The 18,980-nt window shown below is 36.4% G+C and overlaps 1 protein-coding gene across 3 annotated transcripts in view; it reads left to right on the top strand.

Annotated features, from left to right (window-relative positions):
• The first annotated feature begins 314 nt into the window (after window positions 1-314).
• The window catches only part of CD200R1 (CD200 receptor 1), a 42,697-nt gene continuing 24,031 nt past the window's right edge, over window positions 315-18,980 (top strand). For 2 of the 3 annotated variants that reach the window (XR_009551658.1, XM_060198372.1), the window contains exon 1: window positions 315-665. Coding sequence is in view for 2 of the 3 variants with exons in the window: in XM_060198372.1 (XP_060054355.1) it covers window positions 599-665 (67 nt within the window). In the remaining variant the exon portion in view is untranslated. The remainder of the gene's footprint in view (window positions 666-18,980) is intronic. The other variant, XM_060198371.1, reaches the window with a different exon arrangement.

Raw genomic sequence — 18,980 nt, forward strand, 5'->3', positions numbered from 1 at the left:
CTAGAGTTGCAGACATTGTGGACAGTAACTTTACAGAAGAATTTGCAAGGGTAATATTTTATTCCAACTTTCTCTACTGAGATCTAAACCTCTTTGGGAAAGCTTTTACACATAATCATAACTGGGCAATTTAAAGGGATATGTCAAAAATAGACAAGTGTTCTGTTCTACCTTTTAATCCAACTACACACAAATCAGTTAATCTTGGGCAAATTCAGTGCCTTACTGTAAAACTTATCTGTGTACAACAGAAGTAAGAGGAGGGCCAATGAGCTGAAAGATAATCAATCTGCTTCCTCCGTCTTTGCTTCAGCGCTTCATACAGGAAATCTATTGCTGTGTCAAGTTCCAGAGAAGAGTTGCTTTTGTCCCAAGTTACTAACCGGGCGAAACCACACAAGGTTGAAGGGCTAGGCTAAGAAAAAAGAAGCAGTACGTAACTGATGGATTAAGAGAACCCCACACAGAGAAGTCAACTAGAGAGTTTCACCATGTCTACAGTTCCTTGTACACCTGTGTGGAGGGAAAGTACTGACTGAAGCGTAAGAAAAAAAAGAAAGAAAGAAAGAAAGAAAAGAAAAGAAAAAGAAAACCAGAAATGCCCTGCCATTGGAGAACTTCTGACCTACAGCTACTACTGACGATGACTGTCTTCTTAGTGCTTGGTAAGTTTAAATTGTCTTTGGGGCAATGAGACCGGTGAGAAACCTGGTCTCAGCTTTGCCCAAGTTCTTTTTCTTTTTTTTCCGGAGTGAGGCAAGTAGATTGTAGTTACAGTTGGGGGGGGGGGGAGGGTCGTGGTGGGAGGGGACTAATTCTAGTTTTATTTCAGTTTGTTAGCATTATTTTCCTCTTACTTATTTTGTCCTACTGTGGCGTACACATCTTTATAATTTGCTGCTCTGACCACTTCCTTATTTCCCCCTCCCCCTTATTTGAACGAGGCAGAATACAATAAATCATTTCCAGTAGCAATCCAAGTCATCTTGATTCTTGTTATCTTGTCATTTAGAAATAATCCCAACCAATTTTCATAGTGTAGATTCGAGAGTTTATTGCTTTTTTAAATTATCGATTGCACTTAACAACTGTAATATATTTATTTATAGCTTGGTGGTACATCTGTGGTGCATGTCTGTATTATTATCAAGATGTGTGGACTGGAAGAGACATGTTCTGGGTTAGATAACACATTCTTCAACATCCAGGTTCCTGTAGGAGTTGTAGAGATCGTGAGGTATTGTGGGGGTGTCCTGGTTTCATTGTTCAGAGTTGGTAGGAGTTGATGTAGGAGGTAGTTTTCAGGTTTCATTTTTAGTAACTGGGAGCAGCTGCAAGGGAACAAGGTCGTTGGTTTTAAATTTTATGGTTTGATAATTGAAGGAAGAAAAATCTATTTTCTCATACAAACAACTTTAAAATCTTGTCTGTCTTCTAGCAGAAATTCCAGTTTCCACATATTAATACTGTTATTGAACATATATAAAATAATCCTCCTATATTACTGTACCTGTATATGGAGAATTTTCACATACTTTCCCCCCTTTGATCTGTATAGCAGTGAAGTAGGTCTGGAAGATAGTTTTTCATTTCACGAAGATAGAAACTTGAGGCTTAGAGATTTGTTCAGGAGTATAACTACTACACGCAGACTCATATCAGTAACAATACACCTCAGTAAGCATCACTAAATATTTTAGTAGGTGATTTTCACTAGTCACTGTCCTTTTAAATGAGGAGCGCACACACTTTGTCATGTGCAAGGATCTGGGTTTGAGCCCCAGCTTCCTATCTGTAGGGGGGATTGTAGTGGGGAAAGCATGTCTACTGGTGTCTTTCTCTTTCTACCTCTCTGTCCCCTCTATCAAATAATAAAAATAGAAAGAAAGGAAAGAAGGGATAAAGGAAGAAAGAAAGAAAGAGAGAAAGAAAGAAAGAAAGAAAGAAAGAAAGAAAGAAAGAAAGAAAGAAAGGAAGAGAGAAAAGGAAAAATATAGCCACTGGGAGTGGTGGAATCATCATGCAGGCACAGAGCCTCAGCGATAAACTTGATGGTAAAAAAAAAAAAAAGAAAGAAAAGAAAAGAAAAAGAAAGAAAGCAAAGCAAAGCAAAGAAAATCAAATGATACAAATCTTTCTGCAGTTGAGATCTTATTGTAGAAAGTTCTCACAGAAATCTGTGTAGGACTCAGTGCGGTAGGAAAACCAGGCTGGCTAGGGGCTATGTATGTCAAGTTGCATTATGACTTTTAGGTTAAAAAAAAACAACAACCAAGATTAAAACAGTTGATAATTTTGAATTTGAGTGACTTAAAGATTTGAATTCCTCATTACAGTGTGCAAAGACCTGAATTCAAGTCTCTGGCCCCCACCTATAGGGGAAAAGCTTCACAAGTGGTGAAGTCGGGCTGCAGGTGTCTCTCTGTCTCTTTCCTTATCTATATCCCCCTCCTTCTCAGATTCTTTCTGTCTCTACCCAATAATAAATTAAAAAAATTAAAAAATATTTGAATCTTAAAATTGTTTATAAACACAGCTAGGAGATGCCACACATATCAAACCTCTGAAATGTGTGTTTGACAGCTATTAAAATGTTTAGATTGAGATAAAAAGGCAAATTATTTTATATGTTATGATTTGGCATGATAAATTATCCACTAAATAATTCAGATTCTTCTTAAGATAAATTTACAAATGCACAAGAGAGCAAATGACTTCAATGCTAAGCATGACTTTTGAAAAATCTTCATTTTTTTGTTTACTTGAATATAAATTTAAATGATGTTATAGTGTGCAGACAAGGTTTATTTTATTTTATTATTTATTATTCATTTTTTTAAACCAGATAACTACTCAGTTCTGGTTTATGATGCTGTGGGGGATTGAATCTGGGACTTTAGAGCCTTGGGTATGAAAGTCTTTACCATAGCTATTCTGCTATTTTTTCCCTCCCAAGGTTTATTTTTTTTAACTAATTTTTTTGCCTGTTCCCTACATGACTCCATCTCCCATCAGATTTTTGTTATCTTCCTTTCTGTTTCAGATAGAGCAAGGGAGAGAGGGGGAGGGAGCAAGAAAAGGAACTCCCCTGCTGCAGAGGCTCCTGTGGTGGTGGGGCTCTAACCTGGGTCTTTGAACATGGCTAAAGTGTGCATTCTATTGGTGAGCTATTTCCTGATCATCAGACAAAATTTATTAAAAGAACACACAAGGAGGGGGCTGGACGGTGGTGCACAGGGTTAAGCGTACATAGTTTGAAGCACAAGGACCTGCTCAAGGATCCGGGTTTGAGCCCTCAGCTCCCCACCTGCAGGGGGGTCGTTTTGCAAGTGGTGAAACAGGTCTGCAGAAGTCTATCTTTCTCTCTCCTTCTCTGTCTTCTCCTCGAGTCTCAATTTCTTTCTGCCCTATCAAAAAACAAACAAACAAACAAACAAACAAAACACAAGGGAAAAAAATAGAAATGCCTCAAACCTTCTAGTGCAGACCTAAGTTGTCCTACCCTACTCTTGGTCTTCATGTTTCACACTCCTTTCTCCCTGTGCCACTCATCTTTCCTATTTTTAATTTAGTCTGCCAGATTTTTCTTGTACTCAGATTATATTTTAATGTTTCAACTGTAATGATTCTATGTTTTATAAAAGTTACTGATGTTAAAATTATGAGTTACTGAAAAGGCATTCTCTACTTTTTCTCTTCTTAAGGCTGATTTTTTTTCTCACCACTTAGTATTATCTTCCCTCTAGGGGGCAGACAGTAACAAGAAGAGATAAAAATAAAGACAGGGTAATCTTGGTAACTTCAGCAGGTTTGCAAAAGATGGAAAAGGAGATTAGAAGCAATTGTGGAAAAAAAAAAAAAAGAAAAGAAAGAAGGTTTATGCTCAGTAATTTCAGTCCTGTTCTCCTTTTTTAGTTGTGATAGTTGTGGATTCAGATACAGTATTCTAGATGTATTATCCTCTTGTCTATGCTTATGCAATTAATAAATTAATCAAAACTCTGCCAGGAACACTGAATGTGTACTATGTATGTACATGTGTGAGTAAAGCATAAATTTATTATTGACCTAAATTAGACTGCTAAATCTAAAATCAAACATCTAGAGAATGTTTTAAGTCACTAATATGACATAATCTATGAATTAAATAAAAATCCAAAAATGGGATAAATTATAGTAGGTTGGAGTAGTTGCAGTCTTTAAGGCTCTTAAGCTGGACCTTGAATGACAGGCTTGCATAGATATGGGGAAGGTAAAGATATGAATTGGGAATGTGCAGCATCGACAAAAGTGAGGTAGTCTGGGCACAGAAGGAATTCCAGCTTGATGGAGCAGAAATTGTATGAATGTAGAAAACAAGTCAGGTTGAATTTTAGGAGTCCTTGATAGCTATTCCTGTGTAGTAGTCAGTGAGGGACCATCTGTGTTTTTTTTTGTTTTGTTTTGTTTTTTGTGAACAGGAAAACAACACAGTAACGCATTGATTTTGGAAAATGAAAATAGTAGCACCCCACTAAGTGCATTGGAAGTTAGCACAATATTTATTTTGAAGAAAGAGTCAAGGAGTCTTACATTAGGGCTTTCACTTTAAGAAGTCCCAGGGTACTATGAGAGACAGGTGGCAGAGAAGGGAAAAGAAGATGGGGAGTTCATTTTTTTTGTTCTCTCTCTCTGAGAGAAGACACACAGAAGGAAAATTTCTGTGTTTGGAATTATAGCACATAATCCAGGACTTGTGAGTCAGTCATGAAGTGGAAGGCCCTGAAGAGTTTATGGAAGAGAAACTTTGAATAAGTTCTTAAGGTCTTTCTTTCTTTCTTTCTTTCTTTCTTTCTTTCTTTCTTTCTTTCTTTCTTTTTTTCTTTCTCTTTCTCTCCCTTCCTTCCTTCCTTCCTTCCTTCCTTCCTTCCTTCCTTCCTTCCTTTTCTTTTTTGTCTTGGGTGCCAGGGACAATAATTATCTCTTTCCTCTCTATAGCAGAAAGCAAGATCCCCAAAGAGATACCAAGAGATACCAAGAGAGACAATCTCAGGAAACTACAAATATGAGGAGGAATCACCCTGAAACTGAGGGTTTAGATGAAAAAAAAAAAAAAAGAGAGATAGAAATGCTAATAGTGGGCGGGAGAGATAGCATAATAGTTACGCAAACAAACTCATGCCTGAGGCTCCTAAATCCCAAGTTCAATCCCCCACACCACCATAAGCCAAAGCTGAGCAGTGCTCTGGTGTTTCTCTCTGTCTCTCTCTCTTTCTGAATCTCTCTCTGTCAAAACAAACAAACAAACAAACAAAAAAGAAATGCTAATAGTTTGAACAAAGCAGTTAGGAGCTAGGAACAAATAAGGTAGTTCAATGTAAATAAATTGTCTTCTAGTAGAGAAGTCATGAGTACTTCAGTTAACGGTGCTAGTTAACTCAGTTGTCATTTGTTTTTACATTATATGTGAAAAGTCAATCCACAGAGTGATTAAAGTGCAGTGACTATGCGTATACATTTGCCTGTCTCCTCTTATAGTCCCACTCACACAGCTGACAACTCCTGAGGAGTTAGACAGAATGTGTGATGTTTATAGCTCCAAAGAATCAAATCTACCATCCTTACTTTAACAATTACGAAAACCAACAAAATATATAATTATAAAAAACAAATTTATATATGTACAATATCTATAATTCATAGCTTATTGTTTTCAGGGGAAAAAACCATCCTTCATGTGGTACCACTGAATAAACAACTTTGCAGTTTTCCTAGCTAGGATTTATATTCCTTGTCTGTGTAGAAAACAGACATCATCCTATGAAATCTTATTGCGTTTAGGAAAACAGTATAAGAACTGCTGGAGGATGTGAGGGCGATCTTGCTGCGACATCTGTCACCTAATTGATTGCCAGGGTTGATTCGGCTGATCTGGCTGGCTAGGTGGGTGTCCCCTTCCTCCCTCACCGCTCCATGTGTGACCCTCCAGAAACTGCGTGATCAGTGGAAGAGGACGGCCTTCCCCAAAAGAGACGGACCAGTCTTCAGTCGAGAGTAGCTGCGCTCCTCTGCTAGAACCTCCAAACAAGCTCTCAAGAACTCCTAGAAGCAGGACTGAAAGATTTTAGAAGCAGACGTTTTACTGAAAAATCCTCCATCCCTTTGAATACTGAGACTGTGGGTATTTTCTATACGACTCACATTCTGATAAGTGAGTCTTGAATGAAAAAATGTTTATTAGGGAAGACCCTTGGAAGAAATACCTGGAAGAAAGGGAGCAGGAGAAATTCATTATCAGTCTCAGCCATTAGTACTCTCACTCAACCCCATGGGAAGCTCTGGAGTTGAATTTCCTTAGAGAGGTTCTGGATTGAATCAAAAAGTCTGGTGGTTATAACTCTTTCTCATTTATTGAGTGTGAGTTGCCGTGGGGAGGTCTGACTTCGGACACAGTAACTCAAGTAATCGCTAATAGTGCTGAGAAATGAAGACTGTCAATAGTGTTGCTGTTAGCAGGAAAGACATTCTACGAAGGTGTTCCTGGTGCATATACTATGTCTATCACAGCTTCCATTCTTAATGCTCTCCACTTCTTCCTGAATTTATGAGTTTCTATGTAGTATTACATGGAAATAATGTCTTTTACCTTCAACTAGTAGTGTTGAAGAATTCTTTTATCTGAATATGCTTTTTCTATTATCTGAATATGCTTCATTCTTTTTTTTTTCTTCCATTGTTGTTGCTGCTGTTGTTGTTGGATAGGACAGAGAGAAATGGAGAGGAGGGGAAGACAGAGAGGGGGAAAGAAAGACACCTATAGCCCTGCTTCACTGCTTGCAAAGTGACCCCCCCCTGCGGGTGGGGGATCCTTAATCCTTTTCAAAACCCTTTTTTTTTTTCCTATAGTATAGACATATACACATATACATGTCTCCATTTTTTATTTTTAAACCTAACTTCAATGGAACATTGATACATGTCTAGATGTACCTTATGGCTTATCATATGCAATATAAAATACATCTATAATAATTTATCAAAGATTTTAAAATATTTATTTATTAATTTTTCTTTTTAAATATTTATTTATTTATTTCCTTTTGTTGTCCTTATTGTTTTTATTGTTGTTGTAGTTATTATTGTTGATGTCATTGTTGATTAGGATAGAGAGAAATGGAGAGAGGAGGGGGAGAGAAAGACAGACACCTGCAGACCTGCTTCTCCGCTTGTAAAGGGACTCCCCTGCAAGTGGGGAGCTCAAACCGGGATACTTATGCCAGTCCTTGTGCTTTGCACCACGTGTGCTTAACCCACTGTGCTACCACTCAACTCCCATTTTATTTATTTATTAATGAGAAAGATAGGAGGAGAGGAAGAACCAGACATCATTCTGGTACATGTACTGCCAGGGACTGAACTTCTCATGCTTGAGAGTCTAATGTTTTACTCACTGTGCCATCTCCAGGACCACATCAAAGATTTTTTTGAAGTACTTTACATTCTAAGTCAAACTCTTTATCCTTTGGGCATAGTTACTAAAGTTTTTTTTTTTTTTTTTTTTAATCTTAACAGTATCATACAGTGCTCTCAAGAACATCAGTGATGTGGATTTCTTAAAGAACTTTCCACCATTATCATTATTATATTTATTTATTTATTGCCATTAGGGTTATCACTGGGACTTGGTGCCAGCATAACCAATCCACTGCTCCAGATGGCTATTTTTTTTCTTTGATAGGACAGAGAAAAATTGAGGGGGGGGGAGATAGATAGATAAATAGATAGATAGACAGACATACACCTGTAACACTGCTTCAAAGCTCATGAAGCTCCCCTCCTGTAGGTAGGGATATGGGACTTAAACCTGAGATCTTACCCATGGAAATGTGTGCACTTAACCAGGAATGCTGCAAACTAGTCTCTTCACTTTTTTTGGGGGGGGGGATTTTATTTCAACCTATTGACACACACTTTGAAAAATCTAAAAATATTTACTTATGATGGGGGGGTATGGAGAGGGAGAGGTGGAAGAGATAGACAGCAGAGCTTGTACAAAGTTGTACTAAGGATGGAATTTACGCGCTCTGGGGCCCTTGGAATACAAGCCTGGACAGGTTGAGCAAACTCAAAGCCTTGCAGGTTTTGATACTGATACATTCTTGCTCTTTTACAAAGACTTAATAGGAAGACTTGCAGGTAACTTGTCCATCACATAGATTTCTACTTTACAATCATTTGCCAAATGAAATGTCTAGGACTTATTGTTATTTATGTATGCCATAAAGAATAAGACAATTTCCTCTTCTAGTCAATGCAAACCATACCACTTGAATGATGCCACTAGTTGTATTAGATGCCACTAGTTGTATTATTTATATAAGTATTAGATGCCACTAGTTCTAAGTATTAGATGCCACTAGTTGTATTATTTAAATAATAAGAAAGCTAAAATATGAAAAAACATGAATTTAGAATGAATGTTAAGTGGTACTTTCAAAATATATTTATTTTATAAGTGAAGTGAATTTTTTAAAATTTATTTTATTTATTTATTCCCTTTTGTTGCCCTTGTTGTTTTATTGTTGTAGTTATTATTGTTGTTGTCGTTGTTGGATAGGACAGAGAGAAATGGAGAGAGGAGGAGAAGACAGAGAGGAGGAGAGAAAGATAGACACCTGCAGACCTGCTTCACCGCCTGTGAAGCGACTCACCTGCAGGTGGGGAGCTGGGGTTCGAACCGGGATCCTTATGCCAGTCCTTGTGCTTTGCGCCACCTGCGCTTAACCCGCTGCGCTACAGCCTGACTCCCAAAGTGAATATTTTTTTTTAAGTGAACCCCAGAGAGGAATCCTACTTCTTACTTCCTTTGCAAACATTGATTATTTTCTGACACTTGCTATTAAAACTCAGTTTTTCCCCAGAATCATTCTGTTATGAGTGTCCTTCTGCCCATGTTCTCTCTCTTTTCTTGCCTGCTTTCTTTCTTTCTCCCTCTTTCTTTCTTTCTTGCTCCCTCCTCCCCCCTTCCCTCTTCCTCTTGCTTTAACCAAAGCTACAGCTCAGGTTTATGGTGTTACAGGGGACTAAACCTGGAGCCCTCAGTGTCTCAAGCTTGGATGTTGTCTTTTTGTATAGCCAGTATGCTATGTTCCCAGTCTACTCTTTTTTTTCCCTTCTTAATAGTGTGGATTAACTATTCCAGAGAGTTACAAATAAAACTGACTATATCTAGAAATTCTGAAATGTTGCTTTTTAAGAACACATGGCATCATCTCCTGCTTTTGTTCATGTTATTTATTTATTCCTATATCATTAGTTTACAACATTTGTATAGGCTCTAGACATAATAGTTTCTTACCACAGCAACTGGCAACATTATACTATGCCTTCTACCAATGCATATGCTTCATTCTTAAAGTATATTTTTGTTGCATTTGGAATTATTTTTACTTTCTTTAAAAAATTTAAAATATTTATCAGAAATAGTGAGATGAATTAGTTATGACAAGAAGTTAACATTCTGGTCCAGCTTCTGTGGAGAACAGTCTGGAGAACTCTCAGAAGGCTAGAAATGGGGGAGTCGGGCAGTAGCGCAGCAGGTTAAACGCACATGGCACAAAGTGCAAGGACTAGCCTAAGGATCCGGGTTCGAGCCCCCTGGCTCCCCACTTGCAGGGGAGTGAAGCAGGTCTGCAGGTGTCTATCTTTCTATCCCCCTCTCTATCTTCCTCTCCTCTCTCCATTTCTTTCTGTTCTATCCAATGACAACGACATCAATAACTACAACAATAAAACAACAATGGCTACAAAAGGGAATAAATAAATAAATATTAAAACAAAAAAAATAAGGCTAGAAATGGACCTAACCTATGATCCTGCAATTCCTCTCCTGGAGATATATCCTAAGGAACCCAAAAAACCCATCCAAAAAGATCTATGTACACATATGTTCTTAGCAGCACAATTTGTAATAGCCAAAACCTGGAAGCAACCCAGGTGTCCAACAATAGCTGAGTGGCTGAGCAAGTTGTGGTATATATACACAATGGAATACTACTCAGCTATTAAAAATGGTGACTTCACCATTTTCAGCCGATCTTGGATGGACTTTGAAATATTCATGATACATGAAATAAGTCAGAAACAGAAGGATGAATATGGGATGATCTCACTCTCAGGCAGAAGTTGAAAAACAAGATCAGAAGAGAAAACAATATGGAGATTGGGCGGTGGGAATTGTGTGGAGTTGTACCCCTCCTACCGTATGGTTTTGTTAATTAATCCTTTCTTAAATAAAAAAAATAATAAATTAAAAAAAAAGAAAGCCATATTCCTTTTTAGCAAAAGCTGATATGACAGTGCTTGACTTCTGGGGCAGATGTTCAGCTTCAGTAGCCCCCCAAAAAAGAAGAGAAAACACAAGTAAAACCTGAACTGGAATTGGCGTATTGCACCAAAGTAAAAGACTCTGGAGTGGGTAGTGGGGAAGATTACAGGTCCAAAAAGGATGACAGAGGACCTAGTGGGGACTGTATTGTTATATGGAAAACTGGGAAATGTTATGCATGTAAAAACTATTGTATTTATTGTCTGTCGAATGTAAAACATTAATTCCCTAATAAAGAAATTAAAAAAAGAAGTTAGCATTCAAACCACTATCCCTCTGAATATAATCTATTTTTTTCCCTCTGCTTTCAAGAGCTTCTCTTTGCTGCTAGTTTTCAGCATATATATCTATGTATTATTATTTTCATACTTGTCCTATTTGAGAATTACTAAGATTGTTGAATCTGTATATTTATGCTTTACAGTTAGTTTGGGAAATTTTTCAGCTGATTTCTTTTCAAATATTTTTAATTGCTGTTTTCTATGTTAGAGCTTTTTAAAAATATGTATTTATTTATTCCCTTTTGTTGCCCTTGTTGTTGTTTTTTATTGTTGTAGTTATTATTGTTGTTCTTGATGTCGTTGTTGGATAGGACAGAGAGAAACGGAGAGAAGAGGGGAAGACAGAGAGAGAGAAAGACAGACACCTGCTTCACCGCCTGTGAAGCGACTGCAGGTGGGGAGCCAGGGGCTCGAACCGGATCCTTACGCTGGTTCTTTTGTTATGTTAGAACTTTTGCTACATCATTATAGGTCCTTATGGTAACTGTGTTTACTTTTTCTTTCTTTTTTCTTTTTCTATTGATGTATTTTCAAGTTTGCTAACAATTTCCTTCTCATTTCCATTTATACTGTTTTTAAGTCATTGCAAACACATTTTCCTTTAGCTCAATGAACATAGTTAGTATCTATCTGTCAATAGGACCTTGTCTGATAATTCCAAATTCTGTGTCAGTTTGAGTTAAGTCTACCTTTTAATGTTCTTTCGATAGATAAAGAATGGGTCACATTCTTGTTTCTCTATGTGTCTGGTTTCATTTGGATTGTGACTATTGTATCATAGACTCTGAATTTTACTGTTACTCTGTTGATCCCTCCCTCTATCCCTGGATGCATTTAATTTGGTTTGTTTTAAACTTTAAACTATATTTTAGGAAAGCATCTTAGATTTCAGTCCTTTTACCTTTAGCTAATTCACATTAAGCATATTGTTATGTGTGTGACTTAGGGTAAGAGTTTATGCACAGGATTTGCAATTTTCTCTCTCACTTTTCAGAGACCAGGGTTGCTTCTAAACCAGTTGTTTCATCCTTCTGAAATATGTGGTTTTCTATTAGAATGTAGTCAAATCAACATATGCTATTTCTGCCTTTCCTCAGATTAATAGTAGGGAAAATGGGAGCTCACACTTCCAGATCTGAGTCTTTTCTTTATTGAAAGGATTGAAATACTACAAAAATCATTTTAGGGTGGGGGTATAGCATAATGGTTATGCAAAGAGACTTTCATGCCTGAGGCTCTCAAGTTCCAGGTTCAATCCCCCACACCACCATAAGTCAGAGGTGAGCAGTGCTCTGGTAAAAAAAAAAAAAAAAAAAAAAAGAATCATTTTACTTTTCCCAAGAACCCTGGCTTCAGAAATTAAAAAAAAAAAAAAAAAACTTTGTCCAGACTTTACCGCTGTTACCTGCTCATTTGTGAACTAGAGATGTATGACATTAACAAGAGGTATAGCATTTTTGGGTAGGAAGGACTTCAGAAATCTTCAAATTAAATAAATCCTAATTTTAATTTATTGACAAATAAGGCTCAGAAATGTTCAAGGAATGATTAAAAATGTTGCCCAATTTTTTATGGATGCATCAAGTTTGAAACTCTTCCATCACAGCAAAAATAAAGGAGGAGGGAGATGTTCCTAATGTGTAAGAGAAAAATCTATGCTTTTTAGGTGTCATGCCCCTGAACTGGCAGTTAAGACATAAAGCATTCCCTGTGGCAGTGATGTTGAAGAAGGAGATGAGGGGAAAATAGGAAATAGGTAGGTGGCAAGAGTTGAGGGGAACAATATTTCAGACAGGTTAAACAGCCTCAGAAAGACAGAGGAAGCTCAACAAAGATGAAATAATAAGGGTCTGAAATAATTCACTTGGATAGTGTGCTGCTTTGCCACATGTATAACTCTCTGGTGTTGTGGTCTTTTTCACTCTCTTTCTTTGCCTCTTTATCTAACAGTAAACATAATAATAAGGCAAAGAGAAGTCATCTGTGTAATGGCCCATTTGAGGTTCTGGGGGTGGATGAGAATGGGGAAGACATAAAGAGAAACACTAGGTAATACTTTGGTGACACCTGCAGTCATGTTCCCAAGAACAAAGGCAGATTTGCAAAAAAGACAGAAGAAAGCAGATAAGACATAAGGCTAATGCTGAAAGTCCAGAAAGGGGTTTCAGAAAGAGAGAGAAGAGGTTAATAATCTCAAATTTTGCCAGGCAACACAGGACCACTAGAACTGAAGAAAAGCCAGAAGTTTGATTCTGAGCTTTGATGCTAATCTTCAAAATTGGTGATTTGAATGTAGCCAAAAGGTTGCTAGTATGGAGGAGAGAGTGGGTGGGGGAGAAAATGAAGCTGTGGGCGCTAGACCACTCACTCTAGAAGTTCAGTGGCAAAGAAAGGAGAAAGAATCATAAGGAGAAAACATCTTTTAAAAATTATTATTAACACAGGGGAATCCTGGGTGTATTGAAAGGGTTTCATATGAGAACATTCAATACTTTGGTAAAGGTATTTTCCCAAACTATGCGTTAAGATGTTGAGTGATTTAAAAAAAAAAAGTTTTCCTTGTCATTTTGTTATTTTACCACAAAGTTCTTCCTTTTCTCAAAGAGTTAACTATTCTATAATGGGAGACTCTGGTTATATGATGCATATTGTGGTGCCAATGATTTTTTAAAATTACTTAGGGAGTAAATATTAGTAGATTAAAAATAATGAAATCCATAAAATCTAGTTACTTTGATTCTCCAAAAAATCTCTTGCTCTATACTTTATTAGCTCTTTCCTAGATGTTCCCTTGGAGATGTTCTAAACCTGTGATTTTAAATCAGTTGCCAGACAAAGCCCTCTATAAGGCCTAAGCATAGTGCCATCTCAAGCTATTACAAGACTATTCAGGTGATAGAGTCAGACAACTAGCTTGCAAAGTCTCTGGGGCCAAAGAAATAGCACAGAGGTAGTGCATCAAACTTTTATTTCGAAGACCCTCTAAGTCCAAGGTTAAATTTGATGCTTGTATATGTCAGAACTGAGCACTGCTATGATCCGTGTCTTTCTTTATTAATCTCTCTCATGAAAATAATGCTTTAATTATACTTTTATTTATATATTACTGTATACAGACAAAAATAGAGGAGGGAGGAGGAGGTAGAGAGGGAAAGAAACAGATAGACACCTGCAGTCCTGCTTCACCACTTGTAAAGCTGAAAATAATATTTAAAAAAAGATATTGATTCTAAGATTCAGAAACACAAACTTTGTCTAGTATCTTTCTTCAGAAACTTTCATTGTTTCCCATACTCAGCAGATGACTGCTCACCTTATGATTTTCCCATTACTCAGTGTGAATGTCTAATTTTTCAAGATAATGAGGTTTTTGAGGGTTGCCACTTTGCCTAACTCAGTCTACCACCCCCAGAGCTCTGCACAGCTACCTAATGCTTAGTGGGTACATTCAGAAAATGTTTCTCAACCTAAACTTCCTCAAAATGTACGTGTGTTCTTACAGCTACTTTCAGAGAGACTAAATAACAGGAATAGACCTCTACTTTGCTTTTGTCTCATCTGTTCTCAGTGCCTCCTTGCTTTATCAGTTGACTTTCTTCAATCTTGTTCCTTCTCTCTCATTCTTTCTGTTTACAGATGTACTGTTTTTTTTTTTTAGATGTACTATGTTCTTCTCTATTCTTACACATCCAGTCCTCCCAGCTGCATACATTGCCCCTTCTTTTTCTTAGACTTTGAAATGAAAGAACAAAGCCACTGTCTCATTCTCCCATACTTTCCGAGGCCAAAATTCTTGAAAGGCTGTCTGTAATTTGTTGACAATTTCTTCTTGACTCCTTTTAATCTGCTTCTTGACTTTTCCTGTACTAACAAAAAAAATTTTTTTTTAAAGATTAAAAACTTAACTTATTGTTTCTTGCAATGATTTTATTATTATTATTTTTTAAATTTTAAGTATTCATTTATTCCCTTTTGTTGCCCTTGTTGTTTTATTGTTGTAGTTATTATTGTTGTTGTTATTGATGTCATCGTTGTTGGATGGGACAGAGAGAAATGGAGAGAGGAGGGGAAGACAGAGAGGGGCAGAGAAAGAGAGACACCTGCAGACCTGCTTCACCACCTGTGAAGCGACTCTCCTGCAGGTGGGGAGCCGGGGGCTTGAACCAGGATCCTTATGCCGGTCCTTGTGCTTGGCACCACCTGCACTTAACTTGCTACACTACCGCCCAATTCCCTAATTTTATTATTTTTATATTTGAATCTTTGATTCATTTTACAGGTGAGAAAGGAATCTGGTTTTATTTATTTACCCTTCAGGTAGCCAGCTAATCCCCTTAACAACACTTATCAATGATAACTATCCTTTCCATAAGAATTTGAATGGCTAAAATTATCAAGATACTTCATTCTTATTCATGTGTGTAGAGGAAAGAGCTCACTGAGGTTCAGAACATCATCTATGTGAGATTATAGGAGTAATAAATGAAAGACACAGAATGCTAGTTGATTTTCTTACTCTAATTTTGGTGCTATTTCTATTTTTATCTATGCTACAATTTTGGGTTTCTACCCAATATTCTGTTTATTGAATAATTAATTAGATTTTTCTGCTACTAAATTAGTGATTTTACAAATGTAAATCACTTTCATGAATTAAAAGGTAAGAACACAAGACGTAACCCATGATTCTAGAGCCAGTTGTTCAACTTGTTATGTTAAAGTATTAAAAATAAAAAAATGCACAAAATGGAAATCATGATTTTTTAATATTTTTCTCATACTTATTTTCTTTTATATGTATATAAAATGCATCTTGCAGATTGTGTGACATTTGCACATCTCAAAGGAAAATTAAACAGTAAGATATCTATGTAATTTAAGAAATAGAGTACTGCTCTGGCCAAATAGCTCATTTGGATAATGTGCAATTTCTGCCATCTGTGCAATCCAGGTTTGAACCTGGTTCCCACCATATTGAAGGAAACTTTGGTTCTATGGGTGGTCTCTGCTTCTCTGTCTCTATCGAGAAAAATAAAAAGACAGATTATTATCAGTTCTTCTTCAATTACAACCCAACCTCCATCCCCGCCTTTGCTATAAGATTAGGTATTATTTTGTGATATAAGTATTTACTTTGAAGGGATAATCACTTGATTTTCTTTGCATTTTACCATGTATGCAGCCCTTCAATTGTTTTTGCACTGTGCATACTTGGATTAACCCTATATATTATTATTTTTTTTATAATGAGTGAATTTTTTCCTTACTTCCTTTCTTTCATTTCAGATGTACAGCATTGTAATTTCTCTCTCCCCCTCTCTCTCTCTCTCTCACCCCCTCCTCTCTCTCTCTCCCTCTCTCTCTCACACACACACACACACACACACACACACACACACACACACACACACTATAACCCCTATCTAACAACTGGTTCCCACATACAACTGACTCCCTGTATCCATTTTATCCATCTCTCATCCCTCTTCTCCTGTAACCACCATTCTGTTATCAGAATTGAAAATTTTGTTTTATTTATATTGTTTTTGTTCATACATTTTTACATTGCTATTATTATAAAGTTCACTTTATGCCTTTCTATATGCATGATGATTTGTTTTTGGTTAGTAAAACATATCAAAATTTAAAATTTTTGTATTGCCTCATATTTTATATTTATGTCGTCTCATTTTACATCTCTATGTTATTATTATCCTTTAACTTATTTTTGAAAATTTAATATTTTTAGTAATTTTGATTTTTGTTTCTATGCTTCCTGTTTATGTGATTTATCCACTATTTTTACTGTATGTTTACTTTTTCCAGTGAGGTTTTTGATTATGTATCTTTCCTTGATCTTAGTAAATACAATTTTTTTTTTTGGTTTAACAAAAATCTCTTTTAACATATTTGTAAGGTTAATTTAGTGGTGGTAAATTCCTTTTTGATTTTTATTGTTTATGAAATAATTTCTCTGATTCTGAATGTCAACTTTGCTTGGTATTGAAGGTTGAGAGTTTTTTCTTTTTTCTTTCCTCTTCTTCCATTTGAGTGTCTTGTCACTCTTTTCTGATCTCTAAAGTTCTTGTTGAAATATCTTTTTGTGTCAGGTAAGTGGTAAAATGTGACTATTTAGGGCTTGCAAGAAAAAGACTTAGAGGACAATCCCTGGAACTGCATAGTTCAGAGTCATCCTTTTCTTTGTTCATTCTCACTCATAAGTTAATAAATAAATAAAAAATAAATCTTTTAAGACATTCTATTTACTTTTATTTTGAGGCATGGAAACAGAGTGAAATCAAGATGGGAAGGTGAGGAATGTAGGTAGTTAAGTAGCTAGATAGGCACCTGAAGCTCTGCTTCACCACTCATGAAGCTTCCCCCCTGCAGGTGAGGACTGGGAACTTGAACCTGGGTTCTTGAGCATGGTAACTTTTGTGCTCTATTGGTGCACCACCACCTGGCTCTATAAATAATTTTTAAAAAAGTCTGTTTTAATCTATGTTTTTCTTTGTACATGAAAAACTTGCCATTGCTGCTTTTATGATCTCTTTAATTTTCATCACTTAATTATAATGTGATTTTGTGTGGGCTTATTTGCGTTTTCTCTTCTTTGGAGTTCTCGGAATCATTGTGTGAGTCTACTATAATAATAAATAATAGGTGAGATTTTATCCTTTCAGCCCTAGTCTGTCTTTAGATACTGGAGAAATGGAGAGAGGAGGGGAAGACAGAGAGGGAGAGAGAAAGATAGACACCTGAAGACCTGCTTCACGGCCTGTGAAGCGACTTCCCTGCAGGTGGGGAGCCGGGGGCTGGAACGGGGATCCTTCCGCTGGTCCTTGGGCTTTGCGCCGCCTGCGCTTAACTCGCTGCGCTACCTCCTGACTCCTTAGAACCAAATAATTTTAACAAAAGAACTAATTTATATTTTAATTATATGTCTCCCCCTACCCTCTTTATTTCTGGCCGTCTCCAATAAGTAAAGATAGTTTAAAAATAAAATAAAATAAAATTTATCATAAAACTAATGCACCAGTAGTCAGGTTGTTTAAGTAGAGAAAAAGATTAGATGTGTGTAGCTGCACATTTAAATAGATATTTGATGATTTCAGACTTACTATGTACTTAATACCTAACCTAAGCTCCTAAGCAATCCATGGGTGTTGGTGCCAAAAGCACCCAGGACGCAAAAGCCCCTGGGTAAGCTGACTCTGGATATGAATGTGAAGAATCAGTAACTTACTGAGACAGGGATATTTAGATCATATCCCCTAAATAAAATGCTAAATAAAGTTTCTTTTTTCTAATTATTTAGTTCAGGGATTTTCTGGCTACATGGACTTCTACAAGTTCCCAGGCCATAAATGAAAACTGGTGTGTTAGAGGTAGAACTGTAATTCTTCTGGGGTGGGGCGAGGAGGAGATAGCATAATGGTTATGTAAAGAGACTCTCATGCCTGAGGTTCTAGGTTTGGTCCTCTGCACCAACATGAATCAGAGCTGATTAGTGCTCTGATAAAAATAAATAAATAAATAAATAAATAAATAAAATTTCTTTATTTGAATGACAGTTTATCTTAATTTTAAGACCTTTGTAAGTGGAGACAATTTAAACCTCCACTCTAATTTGAATCTAATGATAACTCAAAAGTGTATTGGAAATAAAACTTTTATATCTAACGCATTCACAATATTGATTTTTGTAAAGCATAGTACAATAATTCATAAGTAGAAGGTCTTTGTTTTAATTTTTCTGAAATCAGAAGATTGATAGTTAAAGTTCCTGTACTACATTAACTTTACCATTAGAAAAAGTTATGTTCTTAGTTTAGCTAAACAAAAGTATTTCTGACAGTGGAATACAAATTTCTGGATCCTGTGTGATTAAAATTTCTTTCTCAAAGTTGCATTCATTTAAAATGAAGCTGTAAATCTCTAGGAGAAATATACTGTTTCATTTTTAGTGGGTTGTCTCCCTCAGTTAGAAATGTTCTATGAATATCTTTTCTAAGTTATTCCTCACTTACTGAGACTGTTTTTTCAGAGGGGAAAACTAGAGAATATGAATTCATTTAATTTTTTAAAACAAAAAGCAAAGAAGAAACAGAGTAAGAGTTTGCTTTGAAGTATTTTGACCTGTTAATAACCAGTGTTGTGGTTGAACTTGCCTTTATGGTTGTTATGAATACAATATACCCTTCAGGGATAGAAACAAGGAAACTCTGAAAAAAAATTTTTTTTCCCTTAAAACACTTGGAAACTACACAGCATCCATGGTCCACAATGAGGTCATGAGTAGAGAGAAAGTTCACAGGTCTGGGGTCTTGTTT

The sequence above is a fragment of the Erinaceus europaeus genome, chromosome 9, assembly GCF_950295315.1.
Source record: "Erinaceus europaeus chromosome 9, mEriEur2.1, whole genome shotgun sequence".
Taxonomy (NCBI): domain Eukaryota; kingdom Metazoa; phylum Chordata; class Mammalia; order Eulipotyphla; family Erinaceidae; genus Erinaceus; species Erinaceus europaeus.